This window comes from Lagopus muta, chromosome 1, assembly GCF_023343835.1.
Source record: "Lagopus muta isolate bLagMut1 chromosome 1, bLagMut1 primary, whole genome shotgun sequence".
Taxonomy (NCBI): domain Eukaryota; kingdom Metazoa; phylum Chordata; class Aves; order Galliformes; family Phasianidae; genus Lagopus; species Lagopus muta.
The window spans coordinates 77,013,158-77,034,731 of NC_064433.1; the positions used below are offsets into that span (position 1 = coordinate 77,013,158).

At 47.0% G+C, this 21,574-nt stretch overlaps 2 protein-coding genes across 4 annotated transcripts; one reads left to right on the forward strand and one right to left on the reverse strand.

Annotated features, from left to right (window-relative positions):
- Positions 1 to 3,836: 3,836 nt before the first annotated feature.
- On the forward strand, positions 3,837 to 15,235 carry SCNN1A (sodium channel epithelial 1 subunit alpha). 3 transcript variants are annotated; one of them, XM_048968263.1, is made up of 13 exons: positions 3,837 to 3,908; positions 4,401 to 4,771; positions 5,178 to 5,433; positions 6,251 to 6,438; positions 7,184 to 7,284; positions 7,913 to 8,076; positions 8,433 to 8,531; positions 8,701 to 8,818; positions 9,094 to 9,172; positions 9,470 to 9,527; positions 9,652 to 9,707; positions 10,244 to 10,319; positions 10,530 to 15,235. In XM_048968263.1, exons 1-13 carry the CDS (start codon positions 3,846 to 3,848, stop codon positions 10,854 to 10,856), a joined length of 1,956 nt encoding a protein of 651 aa, XP_048824220.1. In that variant the 5' UTR covers positions 3,837 to 3,845; the 3' UTR covers positions 10,857 to 15,235. The 3 variants fall into 3 exon arrangements, with proteins under 3 accessions (XP_048824220.1, XP_048824231.1, XP_048824240.1); XM_048968274.1 differs by lacking the exon at positions 3,837 to 3,908 and adding an exon at positions 4,091 to 4,227; XM_048968283.1 differs by lacking the exon at positions 3,837 to 3,908 and adding an exon at positions 4,248 to 4,311.
- A 98-nt stretch (positions 15,236 to 15,333) lies between these two features.
- VAMP1 (vesicle associated membrane protein 1) lies at positions 15,334 to 19,939 on the reverse strand. Its single transcript, XM_048968297.1, has 5 exons — positions 19,836 to 19,939; positions 19,176 to 19,305; positions 18,253 to 18,411; positions 17,947 to 17,998; positions 15,334 to 17,548 (listed from the first exon to the last, which is right to left on the reverse strand). Coding segments are annotated over exons 1-5 (360 nt in total). The 5' UTR covers positions 19,838 to 19,939; the 3' UTR covers positions 15,334 to 17,531.
- Between the last annotated feature and the right edge of the window lie 1,635 nt (positions 19,940 to 21,574).

Sequence of the window (21,574 nt, forward strand, 5' to 3'; positions counted from 1 at the left end):
ATGGGAGAGCAAAGGTTTTCAGCAGCCAGCTCAAATTTGTCATCTAGGGCAGGATGTGAGCATATATGCACTCTCTCCAGACTTCCTACCACACTGCAGATGTGGACAGCAAAGAAAGAGGAACCACACGTCTTATGGGGTTCACTCATGCTAACCTCAACCTCCTAAGAAGAGAAATGCATTTTCTTCCATACGCAAGATGTTCTCAGACCTACGACATTATTTTCATGATTTCTACCCTATCATCTCCCATCTTTCATTCTGAGAGAAGGCAATAAATCTTCCTGCTTTGCTTTTCCCACAAGACATCATTATGCATCACCAGAATGGCTCTCTGTTCCTACATGATAAAAAAAATAAATACATTGGAAAGGAGCCTTCTTGGGACTCAAAGCTGTGGGAGTGAGTATAAGGACATGCTTCTGCTGGTGTTGGTGTCAGCAATTATTTGGGATAGACACCATTGCCACCCGGCAGGCTGCATTAAGTAGCAAAGAAGAAGGCACTCAGTATCCCATTAGGCTGCTCTGCAAATCCCCAGTGTTTTTTAAAAAATGTTCCTGTTTCAAAATCAGCACCTCTCCCTCTAGTGATTCTGCGAATCCTGGATAAATAACTTCTCCCTGAAAAGCAACAGAAATACAGAGCATAGCCTCATGTCTACCCATCCTCACCTGCTACCAGCATCTCTTTGGCCAGATGCTTCAGTTGAACTTGCAGCACCATCTGTGCTGCTATTCTTCGACTTTTTGAGTTGTTAGTTTTAATGCAGAAATATATAATCAGCTGGAGATAATGCAGAAATAAGACAGAAATAATTGCTGCTTCTACCCTGTGGCAGAAGGAAAAGCTTTGTCTAACGGAGTCGCCTATATACATGTACAAAAAAACTAAAATGACCTAAAGGCTTTCAAGGGGTTCAAAAATCTGTTACACTTGCAACCCAAATCCATAGAGATCAAGCTCTAGAGAGAGCTTTCCTCTTCCTCCCAACACAGTAGCAGCATGTTGCATAACAAGAAGTTTGTACTATTTTAAAATGTTGTATGCATTACAGATCATTATCACATTCCTACCTGTGCTGATAGGAGACATACCTGATAAGGAAACATTTCAAATTTGATGCCATAAAAGTGATTCACATTTACTCAGAGGTTGCTCAGTAGCAATAAAAAGCGATCATGCATTCAGCTGGCAAGGATGCAATATTCAGGAGCACTGCCCTCAGCAACAGCGTGCTTCCCGCTCAGCAGAGAAGAACCTGCAGTCAGACATCCAAAGGTGAATGATCTTTTCAGTGAAAAGCTCCTGGGATTCAAAGCTTGGTTACAGGTCATGTATAGATAATGAATCAAAACCTCCAAAAAGAGTTTTCTAATGCCCAGAGAATTCCTAATTAGGAATTCCTTCCTAATGGAAGATTTGGACCATTCACCCTGTAACTGTTGAGCCTGAACAGGGCTCAGGAAATAATTACTGCAAAAACCTGCTCCATCTGGCACGGCCTGCCTCAGTAGATGACCACATTGAAGAAATATCCAGAAAACTGGGGATGGGCAAAGTGCTCAGAAGACACTTGCAGTGTGGGAAGCTTAAGACAGAAGCATAGCTAAAACCCTACAATATCCACACGAGTCACTCCCATGAACTGCGCTGTGATTCCTCCTCACAACCTTGTGTTGCAGTCATGCATGCCCAAGGACAACTGTGCTGTGCTGGGTCGGAAAGCAGTCATTCGGGTGGTCTAGCTCATCCGATTCTGTGAGCTGACAGTCACGTTGTGGCACACCTGCGTGACCACAGGAACGTCAGAATTTCTCAAAGTCATGGCCAAACTGAGACATTCACGTGGCTTAAATGACTGGAGGTCACCTGAGGCTGCTCTGGGCTGCTATCTCAACAGCAGCAGATAACATCTGGCAGCCCGAGCCACTCGCCAGCATGAGAGAGGTCAATGGGAAGCACTTTGATCACAGCTGGCAGCAGCTGGAAACTGCCAGAGCCAACAAGGTTGGGTTTTTTAATTCTTTATAAGAAAAAAAAAAGCATGACATATGGAAAAAGCCTGAAAATTAATTGTATCTAGATCTGCTAGTTGGCTTTGTCTCTCACCCAGCAAAAAGGAATTGTGTTTCTAAGTGCAATTGCAATGGTCATTTGAAGATAAGTTGAAATGCCTTTAATTACCGTGGGAATCATAGAATGCACAACTATGAGCACTGCCAAATGGGGCTTAAGCTGTTTTGTGAGTGCCACTAGCTTAAATGACCATAAAGCGGGAATTTCAGAAACTACATAATTTGGGTTTTGTTTGTTTGTGGTATTTTTGTATTTTCAGTTGATTGGTTGGTTGGCTGGTTTTTATTTGAGGCATAATTCCAGTAAGACAGATGCAGTTTTGGTGGATAATCCGTTAGCATAACAGAGCGTGATTTCAGCAAATTATACTAATGTAGTCAAACAAGTTATAAACACACTCCCTAGGAAGCTCCCAGATTATAGCTCCAGAGCTTACAGTGGTAACCGTAAAGGCTGATGCTTTGCAACTGCTATACATCTGTATACATCACAGAGGTTAAGGGATAAGCCTACCAGGCTGAATGACAATGTTGATGTGCACCTTTAGGGATTCTTTGTGAGCGTCCAAGTGCATAAAGCATGCAAGTAGCACAAGAGAAAAGAGCTCACACCTGTTCCCTGAAAGGAAGGGCATTTCTAACACTCTTAAGAAACTGATTTGAAACTGGCATTTATGAACCGTATTTGTTCATTCTCCCCATCCCTTCCACTCCTTGCAATTTGTTTTTCTAATAATAATAAAAATTCAAAACAATCTGCTTGGTATAACTGAGTTTACAATGGCAGAAAAATACTCTGCTTTTGATGTGGGATGGAGCTAGGAGAAGCTCGGGGTGGTGTTTGCAGGTCAGCAGCAAGCAGCTATCAGAGGGCTGCTTCCTGGCACACTCCACCAGCCTGAGAAGGGTGCTCCTCGCCATTTTCTAGTGTGGTGTGTTGCAACACGAAGTGGCTGCGTCACTAACTGAACTGCTGCACATTCCAGTCGGGATCTAAATCCAGGTAAATCCAGGAACTGCAGCAGGTGAATTGGAACAAGGACTTGACCCAAAGAGCGCAGACATAAACAAAGAAGTGAAAGCCTCAAACAGCACTGGTTTGAGTGAAGTCTTTTGGAGAAGAGTGGGATGAGGTCCACAGGTCTGCTGGGCACACGTGGCTCTGGGTGCTTGTTTCTGAGGTCTTAGGATCCTGCAAGGTGCTGGGTAAAGATGAGAGGCCTCCACTTCTCTGGCACAGCCTAGTGAGACATGCTGCCAGCAATTTCTGGGCCAGCTCATTCTGGATGTGAGATTTCTTCGTTAACGAACCAGCAAAAGCAGTGTTCCTTCATGCATATCACCTCATCCCCATGAGCTTGCCGTGCCCCAGCTCCAGCTCTCACAAAAAGTTCACTCCAAATTCACCTGCCTCTGCTTTGTGGAATTCAGTGGTTAAAGCCGCACACAAAGCGCTGTTGGGACGCAGGATCCCGGTGTGTCCCCGTGACAAAGCGCCGTGGTGCGCCTCACCGACGCTCCTTTGGGCACGGCTCGGCCCTGCCGGCCCCCCGGACGGGCTGAGAGCGAGGGGGGAAAGCGGCCCCGTCCCTATCGTCCCTTGTCGGGCCAGCCCTGCCTGCTCGCTTCCCACATCACCGCCGGGACGCCGCGTCCCCGCCGCCGGGGGGGGCGGCGGGGGGCCGCGCCGTTCCCCGTGCCCCACCTGGCCGGGGCAGGGCTGCCGGCTCCTTGCTGGGGGCTCCGCGGCGTCCTCGAGCGCCCGGCATGGTCCCGGGGGCCGCCAGGACGCCAGCGAGCAGCGATCACCGACGGCGCGGCGCCGCCAAGGTGACCCCCTAGAGCAGACCCCGGGCCCTCGGCCGCCCGCGCCCGGCCGCGGACACTTGAGAGTTTAAAGAGGCTTTTCTTCGCCGGGAGCGGCCCGGGGGGGAAGGGGAAGGGAAGGAGGGGTGGGCGGGGAGAGGCTGGCAGGGCAGGAGCCGGGCGGGGTGCTGGCTCCAACTGGAAAGGAACCAGTCCCAGCCCAGCCAGGGAGCTGCGAGCGAGCCGGCAGCGCAGGGGAAAGCGAGCCCTGGGCCCCGCTCCCGGCCCTCCGCCTCCCGCCCCGACGGCGCGGGACGGCCCCGCTATGGGCACGGCGCCCCGCGTCAGTCCCGCGGGGGTCGGCGGCTGCGGGAGGGCTGCGGGCTCGAGTGGGAAGCGGGGAGTGTCTGTCACCTGTCGGGCCCTGGTGGGATGAGGGAGGAAGAGGTGGGAGCACCGGCTTTCCGGATCTGTGATCCTGTGGGAAGCCCACCTCGCTCTTGATTTGTGTTTCAGGGTGGGTCTGTGAAGGCAGGGAAGATGCCAGAAGGGGAGAAGACGAGGCAGTGCAAGCAGGAAGCGGAGCAGCAGCAGAAGGAAGATGAGGAGGGCCTCATCGAATTCTATGGCTCCTACCAGGAGCTGTTCCAGTTCTTCTGTAGCAACACGACCATCCACGGAGCTATCCGCCTGGTGTGCTCTAAAAAGAACAAGATGAAGACGGCCTTCTGGTCTGTCCTCTTCTTTCTCACCTTCGGCTTACTGTACTGGCAGTTTGGACTCATCTACAGGGACTACTTCAGCTACCCTGTCAACCTCAACCTCAACCTCAACTCCGACAGGCTGACTTTCCCTGCAGTGACGCTGTGCACACTCAACCCATACAGGTAAGAAATGGTCTCCCAGAGCTTTCAGCTGCCTTGACCTCCATGGGCATAGGATACAGGCATATATTCGTGTTCTCTTCTTGGTCCTCAACTTGTAGAAGGGCAGGTGGAAGGGAAGCTTCTTGTGAGCCTTTGCTACCACAGGGCATTCGTAGTAAATTGTGTTCATTTAAGCTGCTCTACCCGGTGGTGTGTTAGCGGGCTGCTCTGAAAACTTTTCCAAGGCAGAAGCAGTTGCACTTCCTTATCTCCTACAAGGAACAGTGGCCTCCAGCAAAGGGGCTTGATTTTCAGCTGTCAGTGGGAATATCCCGAATCACCCCATTAAACTCTGCCACACGTCTTACTCAGAACTGTTCATGCGCATCCAGCCCTAACCTGCAGGCTCCTCTCTCCCACTGTATAGGTACAGTGCCATTCGAAAGAAGCTGGATGAACTGGACCAAATCACCCATCAGACCCTGTTGGACCTTTATGACTATAACATGTCCTTGGCACGAAGTGACGGGTCAGCGCAGTTCTCACGAAGGCGCACCTCGAGGAGCCTGCTCCATCATGTTCAGCGCCATCCTCTGCGGAGGCAGAAGCGAGATAACTTGGTCAGCTTGCCAGAAAACAGTCCCTCGGTGGACAAGAACGACTGGAAAATTGGCTTTGTTCTGGTGAGATCCCAAGATGTGTTCTGAGCTACCCACTCTGACCCCTGTCTACCCACTTCTGCCTTGTTAGCCTTGTGCCCTTCCTCATATGGAGGGATTTTTGTTGCTGGCTTTTCTTGATGACAGAAGGTGGAGTTGAAGCCTTTTCCCAACATATTACTGCTCCCCAGGTCCTGTCCCTATTCACGTGGAAAACTTGTCCGTTTGTCCATGTCAGTGATCGTCTGTTCCTAGGTGAGACAGGGAAACCTTGTCCTTCCTGAAGGCTACATCAGTCTTTCAGAGCTATTTACTAACAGCCACAGCATTGCTCGGTAATTGCTGAGGGATGGCATTGCACGGCTGGGGCAATGTGATCATGGCCATATTTGCTCCTGGGCAGTATCTTCTTTGCCCTAGGGTATCGGTATTTGCATTTTAAAAGGCACTGAAGAGAATCATTTGCCAGTTAAGTGGAGTTCTCACGGGGTCACCAAGTTTCTCTGGACACACCCTGAAGGGAGGGCTCCCCATGATAGAATTTAAAGCTTCTGGTTTTATATCACATAGGTTTTATATACAGTAGGTCACACTGCACACCACACTGCAATTTGCTGTTTACAGTCTCACCCACCCATGCCTGCTGACCTGGTGTTTCGCTTCCATTGAGAGATTAGTTTTCTTACTTTTCCCCGTGCTACTGATTGCCTTTTTCTTGAGCACAGCAGCGCTGCAGAGCATTTTTGCTCACTCTGCTTTGTTTCTATACCTTGATAAGGGAGCACAGCCACCTCCTCTGGGACAAGACTTCCCTGATACAGCTGCTTTTTCATTCTCACAGTGCAGTGAAAACAATGAGGATTGTTTCCATCAGACGTACTCCTCAGGAGTGGATGCAGTGCGGGAATGGTACAGCTTTCACTACATCAATATCCTGGCACAGGTGCCTGATGCGAAAGACCTGGATGAGTCTGACTTTGAGAATTTTATTTATGCTTGCCGCTTCAATGAAGCAACATGTGACAAGGCGTAAGTGGTGGAAACACCCCACTGTTTCTTTCTACTGACACCTGCGTTTTGTGCCTGGGTTCAAGGGGAATTCATGTTAGAGAACTTCTTTCCCAAGGGGGGGCTGTTCTTTGTTCAGGTCCCATTTTCTCAAGCAGTATCTCAAGTCTTTCCTGAGGGTTGTGTCACCAGGGTCAGACTTTCTGTGACCTGAAGCTATGGACCTCAGAGGGTGGTTTCTCCTTCCCCTGAATTTCACAGAAATGAAATAATTATACTACTACAAACCACAAGTGTACAACATAGAAGGCTGGTGTGCATGCTGAGGGTAACATGCAATGCTGAAGTCATACATATCAGACCGAGAAGAAGAGAAAGACAGTGAAAACAGCATTGCACTTCTCTCCTGCCATTATGATTTAGAAGCCCTAAAGAGGCAATGAAATTAAACCCATCAGCAAGGCAAGGAGTACAGAGAGCTAAGAGCTTTGTCAATATTAAAATAATACAGTAATTGCTGATGCTGCTAAAAAAACCCATCCTGGCTATCAAATACTAGCAGTACAAGAAAATGGATAAAAACCCGTCCAGCTCTAGGACATTTTTTACAGCAGATTTTAATTGTTCAGGTTAGTTTACATAACAAACACTGCCCATCTGCTCTAAGCCCCTGTCTGTGCAGGTGGAAAAGAGAATTGTTCCTTTCAGGAAGTTCTTGGCCTCACAGCTCTTCTCACCTGTGTGAATATTTCTGTTCCCATCACAGGAATTACACCCACTTTCACCATCCCTTGTATGGGAACTGCTACACCTTCAATGACAACAGCAGCAGCCTGTGGACATCCTCTCTGCCTGGGATCAATAATGGTGAGAGGCACTTTCAGCTTAGCTGTTTTCTCCAGGCAGGGTGTCCGGAAGGCTGGAGGAGTTACTGGCAGCCAGTGGTAGATTGCATCTCATCCCAACTCTGCTTTGGTTCATGTGGAGGTGTCTGTGTCATGGGCATGGCTGTCCTTCACTGCTGTCTTACTGATCTCTCCCATCAGTGCCTGATCCTTACGTTCACTGCTCCCTCTGGACTTTCACTGTCTGTTCCTGAAGTCTCTGTTGAGCTCTAGCGCTGTCCTCCTGACAGTTTAGCCTGGACTTCCTCCTTCGGCACTTATAGTTTTGAGCAGCTGATTTAACCTTTCTGAAGCCCTTCTAGGGCCATCTTCAGTCTTCTGTTCAATTCCAATTCTCTCTGTGAAATCTCTCTCCATTCCCAGATCTGCCTTTTCTAAGTATCAATTAAGAAATCCAGTTTTCCCCAGCCTCCTTGAGCCTCCAGCCTTCTCTCCGGTCTCCTTTCAGCCACACTCCCATTCCCACTCAGCTTAGGGTCAACATTTCTTTCCCTTTACTTCTTATTGATCCAGATGTAACTATTCTGCTCTCTGTCCTTCCCCACATGATGGCCACCTGTGACATCTCTTGTTCTCTGACGTGTCCTCAGGCCTCTCTCTGGTGGTGCGCACCGAACAGAATGATTTCATCCCTCTGTTGTCAACAGTAACTGGAGCCAGGGTCATGGTCCACGATCAGAATGAGCCAGCCTTCATGGATGATGGGGGTTTCAATGTGCGTCCAGGTATTGAGACCTCCATCAGCATGAGGAAGGTGAGGCAGCCACGGCAGGGTTAAGAGCTGTGGATGTGGGCCTTCAGTGTGAAAGGTGTAACTTGGTGGATAGATACAGATGGGTTGTCCTGGACTGAAGGTGTTAAAGAGAGGGGATTAATCATCTGGAATGAAGCGGGGGGAGGTTTACCAGCAGTTTACCAGACTGGATGAGAAACATTTGGTTGCAATTCATAAGAGAACAATGAAACAGGGGTAAGGAGGGGGAGCTGGCATCCAGAGATAAGCATAAGGAGCAGGTAGTGATGAAAGCAGTGGGTCAGTGGGTGGCACAGAAGTGTAGAGATGGATCGACAGAATGCTAGTTGTTTTGTGAAACGACTTTGATATTCTAGGAGATGACTGAGCGTCTTGGGGGCAGTTACAGCGACTGCACAGAGGATGGCAGTGATGTGCCAGTGCAAAATTTGTACTCATCTCGCTACACTGAACAGGTAACCTGTGATCACTGGTTCCATGCCAGCTCCTTTCCCAGTTTTCCTGGAATGCTTCAGTCCCACAATAGTTGTGCTTATCCGTGGGCAATGTTAGTAGGATAATGTGATACAGGGCATAAGAGCTTTGGTTCCCCTGTTCAAACATTTCCATATTGTGTGCTCTCAGGTCTGCATTCGTTCCTGCTTTCAGCTCAACATGGTAGAGCGCTGCTCCTGTGCCTATTACTTTTATCCCCTACCTGATGGAGCAGAGTATTGTGACTACACCAAGCACACAGCTTGGGGTAAGTACTCACAGGAGAGGATTTATATGATAAATATTACACAGTAAATCTCATGCCCATCTGAACCTGTTTGGCCCACCTCATGTCCCAGTAACTCTTCACTGTTTTAAATGAGGCTTTCTGATATGAAACAGCCAAAAGACACTCTTCTCTTTGATAGTTAGTTCCTCTGAATGTGTGCAAGGAACTCTTTGGATTCCCTCTGCTGTTGCACACTGCTTTCTTTTCATATAGATACTGTGAGCTTATCTGGATTTACTTTCTCTGCTGCTTAGGCTACTGCTATTATAAACTCCTTGCTGAATTCAAAGCTGATGTGCTGGGCTGCTTCCAGAAATGTCGGAAACCTTGCAAGTAAGTTTGTAAGTTACACTGGGAACTCTCTATTCCTAGGGATGTTGGAAAGCATTCACTGACCAGGACAAAAGCTTGAGCCACTAGCTGAAGTGCAGACCTAAATGATATTTCTCCCATCAGGAAGACAAAATGGCTGAGGAGCATCAGTGTCGGCTCCTGAAGATTGTGCAGAAGCTCAGTGGGAAGTGGGCACACCTTCAGCATGGGAGGGAGTTTCCAGGTGTGCCTGGGGACTGAGACCTAGCCTTGTGGCTCTGACCACTTCAGCAGCTAACACACTCTCTTGTCTTACAGAATGACAGAATACCAGCTCTCTGCTGGATACTCTCGCTGGCCTTCTGCTGTCTCAGAGGTAAGAGGGTAGCGTCCTGGCTTCACAGCACTGCTCTGAACTCAGGTTTAATCCTCCCCCTCAACTGGTTCCAAATCTATAAGAGGTGACTGCAGTCACAAAATTTATTGCGCTTTCATTTCAGGATTGGGTTTTTTACGTGCTTTCACAACAGAACAAATACAATATAACATCCAAGAGGTGAGAGACCATTTACAGAGATTTTATCAAAACCAGAAGTAGTCCAGGTGGAAAAAGGGTGAATGGACTGGGCAGAGTTCAGATTAAAGCAATGATGGTGCATGGACTTGAGGCAAGGGCAGTGGACTTGAGTCACCAGAGAGAAACTGTGACTTCAACAAAGACTGGGAATCCAAGTGAAGAGTCTTACAGGGTTAGCTGCTAATCTGAAAAGAGTAACTCAAAGACTCCTGCCATATGGTTCAGAGTCACAGTAAGGGCTAGAGAAAGAGTGGGAAGGGAGAGCAATGCAGGAGTTGGTACTTACCAACTTACGACACAAATGCTGGAGTTCACAGTGCAGTCTCAGAAGTGCACAATTGGTCCCTCAGATTTTCATAAAAACTGAGGGAACTCTGGAAATGGAGAAAAGATACTAGGTGGTATATGTGTAAGGAGCACAGGAAGAGGAAGGAGACAGAGAAGATGGCTAAGCTTAGTGAAGAAATGCAAGGACTACAGATTTAGCATTGCTCATACCCGTTTTTCATTAACAGGAATGGGGTTGCAAAAGTGAATATCTTTTTTGAGGAATGGAACTACAAGACCAATGGGGAGACACCAACCTACACAGTATGTACTTTACCACACCCACCCATTACACAACATCCATCTGCATGGCAGGTGTTCATTCCAGCAGCACTGCTGACTCTCAAGTCTCTTCTGTGAAAGATGGGGAAAAACTCCCCAGTGCCATGATGGTACTAGCAATGAGAACAGACAGATAAGCAAAAGCCTCCAACAGATGATGCTCTCATCACTCCCTATTTCTTTCTCTTGCAGGTAGAGACTCTCTTGTCCCAACTTGGGAATCAGTGGAGTCTCTGGTTTGGATCCTCTGTCCTATCCGTGATGGAGCTTGCAGAGCTGATTCTGGATTTCATTGTCATCACTTTCATCCTGGCCTTCCGCTGGTTCCGCTCCAAGCGGTGGCACGCCTCCCCAGCACCCCCTCCAAGTAGTCATGATAACACTGCCTTCCAAGAGGAGGCATCAGGACTTGGTGCTCCACACCGCTTCACTGTTGAGGCTGTAGTGACCACACTGCCATCTTACAACAGCCTGGAATCACGCGGACCAAGCAAGGATGGTGAGACAGGACACGAGTGAGGCAGAGATTTATTTCATAATTCAGTTAGATGGCAGTTGGACCAGAAGCTGCATACTTTCTCTGTGGGACCTACCTTTCATTCTTTTTGGGATGCTCTGCCTCAATCATAGCAGAAGACTGTATTGTGGTCAATTGCTTTTACTATATGTGAATCCTTCAGTCTTGTAAAACACTATTGCTCTTGGGATCACCAGGGATGAGAGTCAATCTAGTGTTTGCAAAGGGAAGATGTCAACTCAGCTTCCTTATAGTCTTTACATGTGCATACATTATTTTTTTCCTCTGCAACAAAGATGCCGCTACAGTTCTCATCTGTTATTAATTAAAGAGGCTTGACAGGTGTGATTGGCCTTCTCTGTAGTATGACAAGGGACCAACACAGAGTCTCAGCAGAGATGTAAGTCTCTCAGTAGGCTGAGCCTTAAACTTCCCCTGAGGCTGGAAACTGGTTGCTCTTCCCTACTTCTTAACAGCCAGCTCTGATCTCTAGACCGTGCCTGCACATCCTCTCCTCTCCCAGAGGAGAGGCTGCTGGCAATCTCAGTCCATGTGATTCACAATAGTCTAGGGAGGTTGCTGAAGCATGCAGCTGTTCTTAGACCAGGACAAAAAGCAGCCCATTGCAGCAGCCTATAGCACAGTTAGAGCTTCACTGTGTAACAATCTCCTTCCCTGTGATACACCATACATACGTACATTCAGACGTTTGTTTGCCAGAGGGTTCAGGATGAACTGAACTCAGCCCAGAGTGGGCCCTCTTATTCTGCTAGGGATTATAAAACAGAACTGCTGCAGGCTTTGATGTAAGACACTTTCAGGGAAAGCTTTGGCCTGATCAAAAGATAATAGACGGTTACCTCTAGAAGAGGACCCTCTCCTCAGTTTAAAGAACAATTTGGAGATCTCAACATACACCTTATTGTTTGCAGAAAGCTTGCCTTTTTTTTTCCTTTTAAAAAAAGAGTCTGCTGCATCTGTTGACAATGGTGTTTACACAGCACTTTACATGATGTCAAAGAGAGCAAGGGTGATGTCCTTAACAGACAGGAAAATCCACTTCACTGGACACAGATACCAGAATTCAAATATATAGTTTAGACAGATCCATGTACATAATCATACTGCAAGCAGCCTCCTCTTTTGAACTCAGAAATTAGTCAATCAACAAAGAAAAACTTAGAATACTTTTAAAATTTGAGGTAGATGCCCCACACTTGGAAACCTGCAGAACTTTACAACTATGTATTGTTACCTAATTCTCCCATTTGATATGTTAAACGTGCCTGTTGCACAACTCTTGCCTTGATTACCTAAGTGCACTTTCCACTCTTCCTAGCTGCTTTTATTCCTCACAGGCATGAACACTAAACTCAAATCTTAGTTTTTCAAACTGTGTCTCAGTGCTGTGCTGGTCCTTTCTGTGTAAGTGAAGAAATACTGTTTTGCTACTGGGAATAGAAGCAGGAATTGGCAGGGTGAGGTGAAAGGGCATTAGCTGTCATTGGCATCCTTGTTCTTCAGAATGGCAGGAGAGAGAGCACTGCAGCTTAGAGGCACAGGTACCCAGAAGCCTTCATTGTAAACAAACAAACAAACGAGACTTCTACAAGTGTTTAAAAGAAAAACACTAAAACACCCACCCTAAAAGTTGACTCAATATAGGAACTTTTGTTTTCTGTGAAAACATGCTGATAAGAAGCAAAGTTAAGAGCTAGAACTACTGACTAAAACAAACAAAAAAAAACTTTACTGACAATTAAAGCAGTCTTGAATGATCAAAAGCAAAAAGAGGTTAGAATGCTGCACCCACAGCCCAGTTCCTGGTCATAAACTCAGTATTACTGATGTTTGCTTCAGGAAGTCACTGGTACATGAATGAGCAGAAGTGTGACACTGGGCACTGCCAGTTGTTTTACAAAGTCACCACCAAATCAAGAAAAGAAAGATTGGAAGTAACAAGTGCAACACATAAAGCAGTCTCTATAGCAGAAACGTATGATTCATACACCAAGTCTGATCTTAGAAAATCAGAAAACTAAAGCATGAGTCCTCACATGATACAGCACCTTGTGACAACCATAACATTGATGCAACCCACTGCATCACACATAATTTAGTAATTAAATAAAGATCAATTAGAGGCAATAGATACTTGAAAGATATTTAAGGTCTCTTCAGATATAGAAGAAAGTGATAATTCCCTAGAGGAAGCTTGCACCATATTATCTCTTCTGCAGAAGTGGTGAAATTTAAAACATGAGCTTTGACTGATGAACTCAAAGTAATGGCTATAAATCCAGAACTAAAGGCCTGTACAAACATGAAGTTGCTATACAGGTCGGCAGCTGGATTAGCTGTACCTGCCCAAAGGATTAGTGCAAAAACTGCCATTGTGTGAGAGATCAGGCGATCCTCACAAGAAAATCCCTATGCTTGCTGTAAACAGACAATGCCATAAATTATCAGCTCAACAGATGCACAGTGAATTTGGTCTGGCTGATGAGAGGTGAGTTCAGCAGTGCTGGAATGAGTGCAGAAAATTGAGTGTTTCACTGAGCGTATGAAACACTGGAGAAAAGGGAAGAACACATGCATTCAGAGATATTCGTTGAATAACGAGGGGAAAGCCTTCAACTTTCAGTTATGAATTTGTACAAAGGATAAAGTGATTAGTTACATTAACATTACAATGCAGTTACTTAGAAGACATGGAAAACACACAAGGAAAACTGCTGGTCATAGGACACTGAAGAAAGGGAATTGATCTTTTTGGACTGGGAACACATCATCCTAGGAAAATCAGACATAGGGAAAAATGCCTAAAGGGAAGGGAAGTTACGGAAGAGGAAATTATCTTGTGAACAAGTTGGAGCATGAAGTAAGAATGCTGCTGAAACATAACGAAGAAGGATTTGAGCTCTTGGGATATGGAAGAACCAGCTGAGACAGGGTATAAAGGGCCCAAATGTCTGTGGAACTGTGGTAGTAGCAAAAATTTGCAAGCTGATACAGTTAAAAGCATTTGGATGTCATGGTATGTAAGAAAAGGAATACACTCTAAGAAAATTTAAGGACACTAATTATTTTGGTGGCTCCGGTCAAATGAAAGAACCTGAAAAGAAGAGAGTGTAGTAGGACCAGGGAAATTGAAAGTAATATGAGAAGGAGAGGTTGAACAGTTCAACCATCTAGCAAACAGGGTTTGAGAATGTGAGGGTGTGGAGATGATGTAAGACAATACCAGGGGACAACAAAATAAGGAGTCCCATACACAGGTGCAAAAAAGTTACAGGAGCATGCAGAGCACCCAAAGAGACTTGAACAAACAGAGTAGCTGGAGTGATGCCATAAGCCAGGAAACTATGAACGTGTGTGACAGGAAAGGCAGAGGTAAAGAGAAGGAAGACACCAACATCTGGGGCAGAAAAGAGTTGCTGGGAAATTTTCAACATAAGTTTTTGTGTTTGGACAAAGGGAAGTTTGAAGAAAGGACAGCTGACCAGCTTTGGAGAGCGAGCACAAGTCTCCAGGTTTGGCTAGAGACTCTGAGATGATGTCATCAATGGAGTGGAGACTTCACATGTTCTGAGAATAAAATCCTTCCTGCCCACAGCAAAAACGGGACAGAACTAATTGCTTGGTTGTGCAGGCCTGATCTGTACTGACATATGTGCTACTTTAACTCACAGGCCAGTCCAGAATCCCTACTCTTCAATAGTGCTTTCATTCTTTAAGCAGCACTGCTTCAATTTCACTAACAGACATACATTGTTCTGATAGGTCTGCAATGAAGTTGAGCCTGGACAAAGATGCAATCAGAATGTTTTGATCCACAAGCTGCAGGGAGGATTGTTTACAACTTCAAAATTGTAATAGCAAGTGCAGATAAATGCACAAGTTTAAACCAAGTTCTGCCCATTTCTTCTTAATGAGTTTCAAGTGTACAAGTGAAGCAAAACAAGGGGGTACTTACCTTAATTCCAGCCATGCTCCAATCTATGCTGTATCATCCTGCTTTGGGAGATCTTCATTCAGATTCTGAGTACAGCCCAAAAGCCATCCCAACCCCAGTGAAAAATTACTGTCCAAATTTAAGGACCTGCAAGTAGGTCGTTGAAACCCAAAGGCAACACAGCCTGAGAAGTTAGAGCTACCAGCAACACATCCGTTTGGGGAATCACCTCCCTGTGCATTGCACCAAAGTTGGACAAGGTGGCTGGAAGCAGACTAGGCTTGAGGAACCTCTAGTCTGCATGTCTTGTTACAGACTTACCACTGAGTCAGCCACACACACAGTTCCAGTACCAGTGACAGCCAGCACCATGGCAACAGGAGACTGCTGCTTGCTTTGAGGATAGAACTTTCCTTATGTATATGGTAATGAAGTGACAACAAAAAAACCATGTTCAAAAATGTGTTAAAAGCAGACTGTGATCCCAGCCCTTCCCCACCCACTAACAGACCAGACAGACTCAGTAGGGTGATGAACTGTGTTTCTTTGAGACTGTTTAAAGTACATGAGTTGATTACTACAACATGCCAGAGATTACAGTTGTGTTTATAGAGGAAGGAAATAAATTGCACGTGCGTAATTGGCTGTAATGCTGCATACAGCACAGTCCCTTGCTCTTACTCAGAGGGCCTTGGTAAATTTTTTGCCCATGCATAGAGACACAAAGGAGGGGAAAGGTAGCAGAAGAGACAGCAACATACAACATCCAAGAGAAAGAAATGGAAGAGACAGCCTAAGGGGACCTTAGCCCCCAGAGGAATAGGAGGAATGGGGCACCAACGGCTTTGTTTTGAGAAGTTCAAGAGAATTGCTGGTCTGGGGGCCTCAAGCTTGTACGCCCACCCCCTAGAATGTTAGCCGTAAGTAGTACAAAGCAGACCCTGGCTCCTCTTCAGCAGATGCACTTCTGACCGTCCATCACATCTCAGTTCCACAGGGAATTAGGGAAGTGCTCAGGGGACGAGGGCTGCTTCACTGCAGATCTTCAACTCTGCCCTCACCCAAGGTGGAGAGGGATGGAATTGCAGGGAGATGAACTCAGCGCAAATGAAATGCTGAGGCATGGAAGTGAGCATGCAAAACCTAGCCCCTCCCCAGACAACCTGTGAGGAGGAAAGGGGCTTCTCCAGCATACTCAGTGCAACAAAATGCATCTGCCCCTCCCATCTTTTGTACTTCCACCTGGGAATGCCAGTGATGCTTTCCCCTACATCCTCCTAAGCCTAGACAGAACTCTGTGCCTGAGGTAGAGCTTCCTCGACTAAAGAGCTGTCCTCTTTACAGTCCAGATTATGGGCTACAGCTCAGCTTGTAAAAAAAATACACTCCTCAAAAAACTGCAGAAACTGTGGAACAGGACAGCTCCTTTAACCTCTGGTTTGACAACATATTTGAGCAATTCACAGCTCCTGCACTTTCTGAAAGCATGGGAGATTGCTTACAGAAAACCATGGCATTCCACACTGAGTTTATTTACAGCATAGACCACTCCAAATCTAAGCTCAAGAGAACCCACTGCAAGTAGGAAGATTTCAGTTTTGTCTAGAGATCTATACTGCCAAACTGGGGCAACTAATGTCACTTTGCAATATCATGCCAGAGCAGCATTTCCCTTTGAATTCCTAAGTAATCACTTCAAATACTTTCTAACTCTTGCTAAAAGTTAGGGCTTTTGTGGTCAGAGAAGCAGAACAGGTATTCTTAAAAACCTGTGTGACTCAGTCTAATGTGGAGTACATCCAGTTTCCTTCATCTACTACGTAGTGGACTTCCTTTGCCATTCAGCATGGTATCACTGGAAAGCACAACTCATTCTCTTTTCTGCTACTAACTCCAACATCTTCCAGAAAGATGCAAGACAGTAGAAAGCTGTAAGGTCCTGGCTTGTGTCTGCATAGATGAAAGGAATATTTGATGTGCATACACCACCACAATCCTTGCTGTTGGTAATTTATTCCTTCTGGCAGTAGATTTTATGCCCACACAGACCCTTTAGACAGCAACAAAACTCCTTTCAATCAACACGAAATCTGTTGCACTTCACTGAGATAATCACATTGACTCCTTTTTATTACAACTGAAGTGTCCACATTCAAAGAGCAAGTAAATTTATTATAACAGGCAGAATAAATCACTTCCTTGAGTGCTCATCCCTGCATGACTAGAGAAATCTAGATGGCTGTCTAGCTCAGTCAGATGGATCATAGTCACTGACCAGCATAAACTAACCTTTATTTCATCAGTTAAAAGCATACATCATGCTGCCACTCTTTATGCAGAGCAAAAGAATCTCACATGATGAAGTCCTGCATCCCCAAAGGCACTACATTAAGGCATTCTTTATTTGTTAGAGTTCACACAGGCACTAACTGAACAAGCTTACACCCCAAAATAAGCCACAAATTCCCTGCAGAAGAGCAGGATAATAACCACCCACTCCTCCTCTGCTTCCTATTCCTCTCAACTCTGATGACCCTCTCTTAAGCTGCAGCTGTTGGGAAGTCTAACCCATGATCAGTAGAGCACTTCATAATCTTAAAGACGACAGAACCAATAAAGTAATCAATGAAGAAGCTAGGTGGAAGGGAAGGGAAGATTCAGAGGCAAGAAGAGACAGGCAAGGTGACAGGGGATAGCAGGTTGCAGACTGAAGGGGCTACATTCAAGTAAAAAAGTAGACTGGACACAAAGCAAGAGGAAAAAAAAGGAAAGAACAGAAGGGCAAGTTACACCAAAGGTCCCCCAGAGACCTCCAAATCCCCCACCAGGAAAGGGGCTTGCAAACCCACCCACTTCAAGGTATCTATCCCTCATATTACAGGTTTATTTGACCTGATAATAAAGCTGTCTAATTTCTACGTTGATGACCACCCCCACTTCCTTTCCTTGCTCTGTAGAACATAGCATTTCCACAGTAATGTGGGAGTTCAACACTACCGCTTCCCTTTCCCAAGGAAAGAAGTTACCACTTATGCAAACAAGACCCTCCAGATCATAAACCAAAAAAAGCAAAAATTTTAAAAGCACTCTGGAGCTAGGGCTTCTTCACCTGTGATCCTGGGCTTTTCAGTACTTACTTACAATCACCACCACCACAATGGCACAAATCACTCCCATCATGATCATCATCTAGAAAGAGAGATTGTCAGATAGTAATACTCAGAACAGATTGGCAAGTTCACAGATTCCATGACAACCAGGGAATATAAGGCAGATGCTTGAAGGCAGGACAGCTGAGGCCTCAAAGACTTCCCACAGTGAAATAATCCTAAGCATTTGAAATAGTTATAATGGTTATTATGTCCCAGCTATCCTCAGAAAGCCCTGAAGAAAACTAATTAAATTTCCTCCAATGAAAGAAACCACAACACTAAGAAACTCACCTTACAGTTCTTCCACCAGTACTTCCTTTTGAGTTTTGCTGCACTACTTTCAAATACTGAGGCACCAGCCTGAAGTGCATCTGCCCGATCATCAAGCTCTGAAAGTTTCTGGTCTCGTTCCAGTACCTTGTCGACATTCACTCGCATAATATCAACCACCTGCAGAAGGAAAAACAGTAGCAGTAGTGGTAGCGGTAAACAGAGTCGCAAGTGTAAGAACAGTAACACAGCCAAAAAGTAACGCTGAGATACTACTAACAACCCTGAAACAAAGAATAAAGATGAGAGTAAAACAAAAACAAAACAGGTCATTGCCTACTTAGGAGTGGGCTAAGGCATCATTTAGAGTATAATTAAACTATATTTGCAGTACACTGCTCTCACTTGTTTTTGGAAGTTCTCTAGTCCATCAACATTATAGCAACCCCCTCCATAACAGCGATCACATGCTCAGTGGAAGGTAACTGCAAAGACAACTTAGAGCTACGTGTTGCTGCCCCAACGAGGCACAAAGAAGTTACTGCAAGACAGCAGCCACCAACTCTGTGAAGTCAGGTAAGGTTCACATTTTACATTGAACCCGCGCTCTGATTGTTCATTTAGCAGGAATTAAGAGTTGTTCTGGATCCTGTAGAGGTTTGTTTCTATGACAGACTTGTCATATGAAGTACAAGAAGTCTTGCAGGTCTGCTCCTTAGATGTCATAACCAAAGTTACACAGCTCTTAAATATAAAGCCATTTCATCTCAGCCCCAGCCCGTTTACAGATCAGACATCGCGCTTACATTGATTATTAGTGCCTTTCCAGTATCTGTATTCCAAAAGCATCCACCCCTTCAGCAACATAAGCTTATCAAGAGCATCGCCGCAGCAGAGTAGCGCAAGCGCCCATACAGCCTAAGGGAAGCAGCACAGCTACTGACCTCCTCCACCTGGGCCTGCGTCTGCTGCAGCCGACGGTTACTGCTCAGATTGGGGGGTGGCCCCGGGGGGCCCCCGGCAGGGGCACCCCCTTCAGGGGCCCCAGGAGCAGGCTGCTGAGCTGGTTCAGACCTACGGGAACACACAAGGGCAGAAAGAAAATAACATCAGACCCTCAGCTGCTAAAGGACAGATGCCCACCCCGAGCCGAAAGTGAGAGCAGGCAGCAGCCCCCGGGCCCGCAGCCTCCCTTATCTGCCCCCGGAGCAGCTGCGGGCCGGGCCGTGCTGGCACTGCGCCCTGCCAGCTCCCGAGAAGGGACGGAGGTGACCGGGAGGCGGCCCGCAACGTACCGCAGGCGTATGGAGAGGGACGACAGAACTGGGCCCCGCCAGCAGGGAGCCGGGAAGGGGGCTGCAACAAAGGGACAGGCCCCGCGCAACCTCTCGCGCTGCGGGCGGGCAGCGGGAGCGCCCAGGCCGAGGGGTGGCGGTGCGCGCAGCCCGGCCCGCGGTTGCTGCAATGCGCCACTCTCCGTGCCGCCGCTGGGCAGGCCGCCGGCCCCGCTCTCGCTCAACCGCCCGCCCGCCGTCCCAACCCGCACGGCCCCTCGCACGGCCGCCCCATCTTCGGCCGCCGCTTCCCGCCCCACGGACACTCACATTCCCCCGGCCGGCACTCTGGCAAACCGCCGCGCACCGCACTGACAGGAGCGCCCGCACGCCACCTGCCGCCTCACTTATAGCGGCTGAGGCCCCGCCCACGGGACCGGCAGCCAGTCAGAAGTAAGCACAGGAAGGTCCCGCCGAGACCAGCGAATCAGCACCGCCCTCTCTTACTCCGAAGCCAATCGTCGCGCCTCGGCTCGGCCGCAGCGGGACGTCTGCGAAGAAAGCCGCTTCCCTAAATCCCGCCTCTGGCTGTCCCCGCGCTCCCCAGGAATGAGCCCCGGCCCCGGTTGGCACCGCCCCATCGGAGCACGGCTCAGCGCCGCGACAGTCCGCTGCGCGCGGGTGCTGCAGCAATCCGGGTATGGTGCTGCTGGCGTGCTGCCGCCGTGGAGGAAAACCTGAATGAGGCCTCGCAAGCCGCTGCGTTCAACCCTTGGCTGCCAGCTGAGGGAAATTAGGCTCTGGCAGTAGTCCCGAGAGCAGCTCTGAGTTTGGCTTTTTCCTCTAGAGATTTTGGGAAACCTACCAGATGAGAAGGGAGCGTTTTTCCATTTAGTTGCAAAACGGAAAGCAGAAATATGCTAGGACGAGAAGTTTCCATGCAGCATTCTGTGCAGCAGCAAGCAATCAGGTCAGACCTATATTGAACTACGTTTCTTTAAGGTGAAGCAGGACGTTGTTTAAAGTTTTTCATGACAAACTTGGATGATTAGTAGATACACGAGGCAGTATGTTGCACGTTACAGCCTCAGGGCCAAGAGCATGGGCTGCAAGGAATACAGAAAGTTAAAGCTGCAGCTACACCCAGATGGTGCAGACTCCCAAATGTCAAAGAATGCAGTTCAGTGTGCCAAAACCATGGGAATAACAGAGGGTGAAACTTGCAGAACTACTGGTTTGGTTCTCTTAGTGCATGTTCCCTTGAGGCCCACAGCGCTGATGCTCCTCAGTTTCTGATGTATTTTCAGCTACAAATTTGTTGCACCTCTTCCAGGTGCTTGCTTGGTCTCCACTTGAGTCTTCTGGCCATAGTTCAAGGTGGTTCACAAGCTGGATGTGAGATGCATCAGACACAAGGTCTGTCCTCCCCTCAGATTTTGAACCATGCCTTGTTCTGACAGCATAACTCACCAATCTGACAGGTGGCTGCAGTCTGTGTTGGTCAACCATAATGACCACAGCTTCTCTGGCTTGCTAAATTTGTCATTTATTTCCTGTAGGAGTAACAATCCACCTCGTACTGCTTTCTCAAGTGAAGTACTGCATATTAGAACAAAGCACATACTGTTTTAAGAACCGGGCTTCCTTCAAAACTGACTCACAGGTATGCTACACTGCTCCTGAGAATGTGGAATTTGAAGTTGCTTGAATAAAGAATTTGGGTTCACCTTCCTGAGGTGCAGACCCAAAGTTCTTTTCATTCTCTGCTGCTTTCAACCAAGTGCTTTTAAAGATAGAGCAACACTGCTCTGTAACAGAATATGTTGTCAGCAGGTAACCTCTCCAACTACCTAGCAGTCAAGCTATTATTTAGGCAGATGCATGCTCATCTTGGAGATTTTGTGCTAATTCTTCTGCAGCATATAACAGTAAACTTTATGAGAAAAAAGATGCTGGACTTGAAGGATCCCAACTTTGACTCACTGTGGCTTCTTCTCTCAATGGTCTAGGAAGAACTTATGGAATACTAGAAGCTGGAAGTTTCACGAACCAGTTAAGTGCCTAAATTA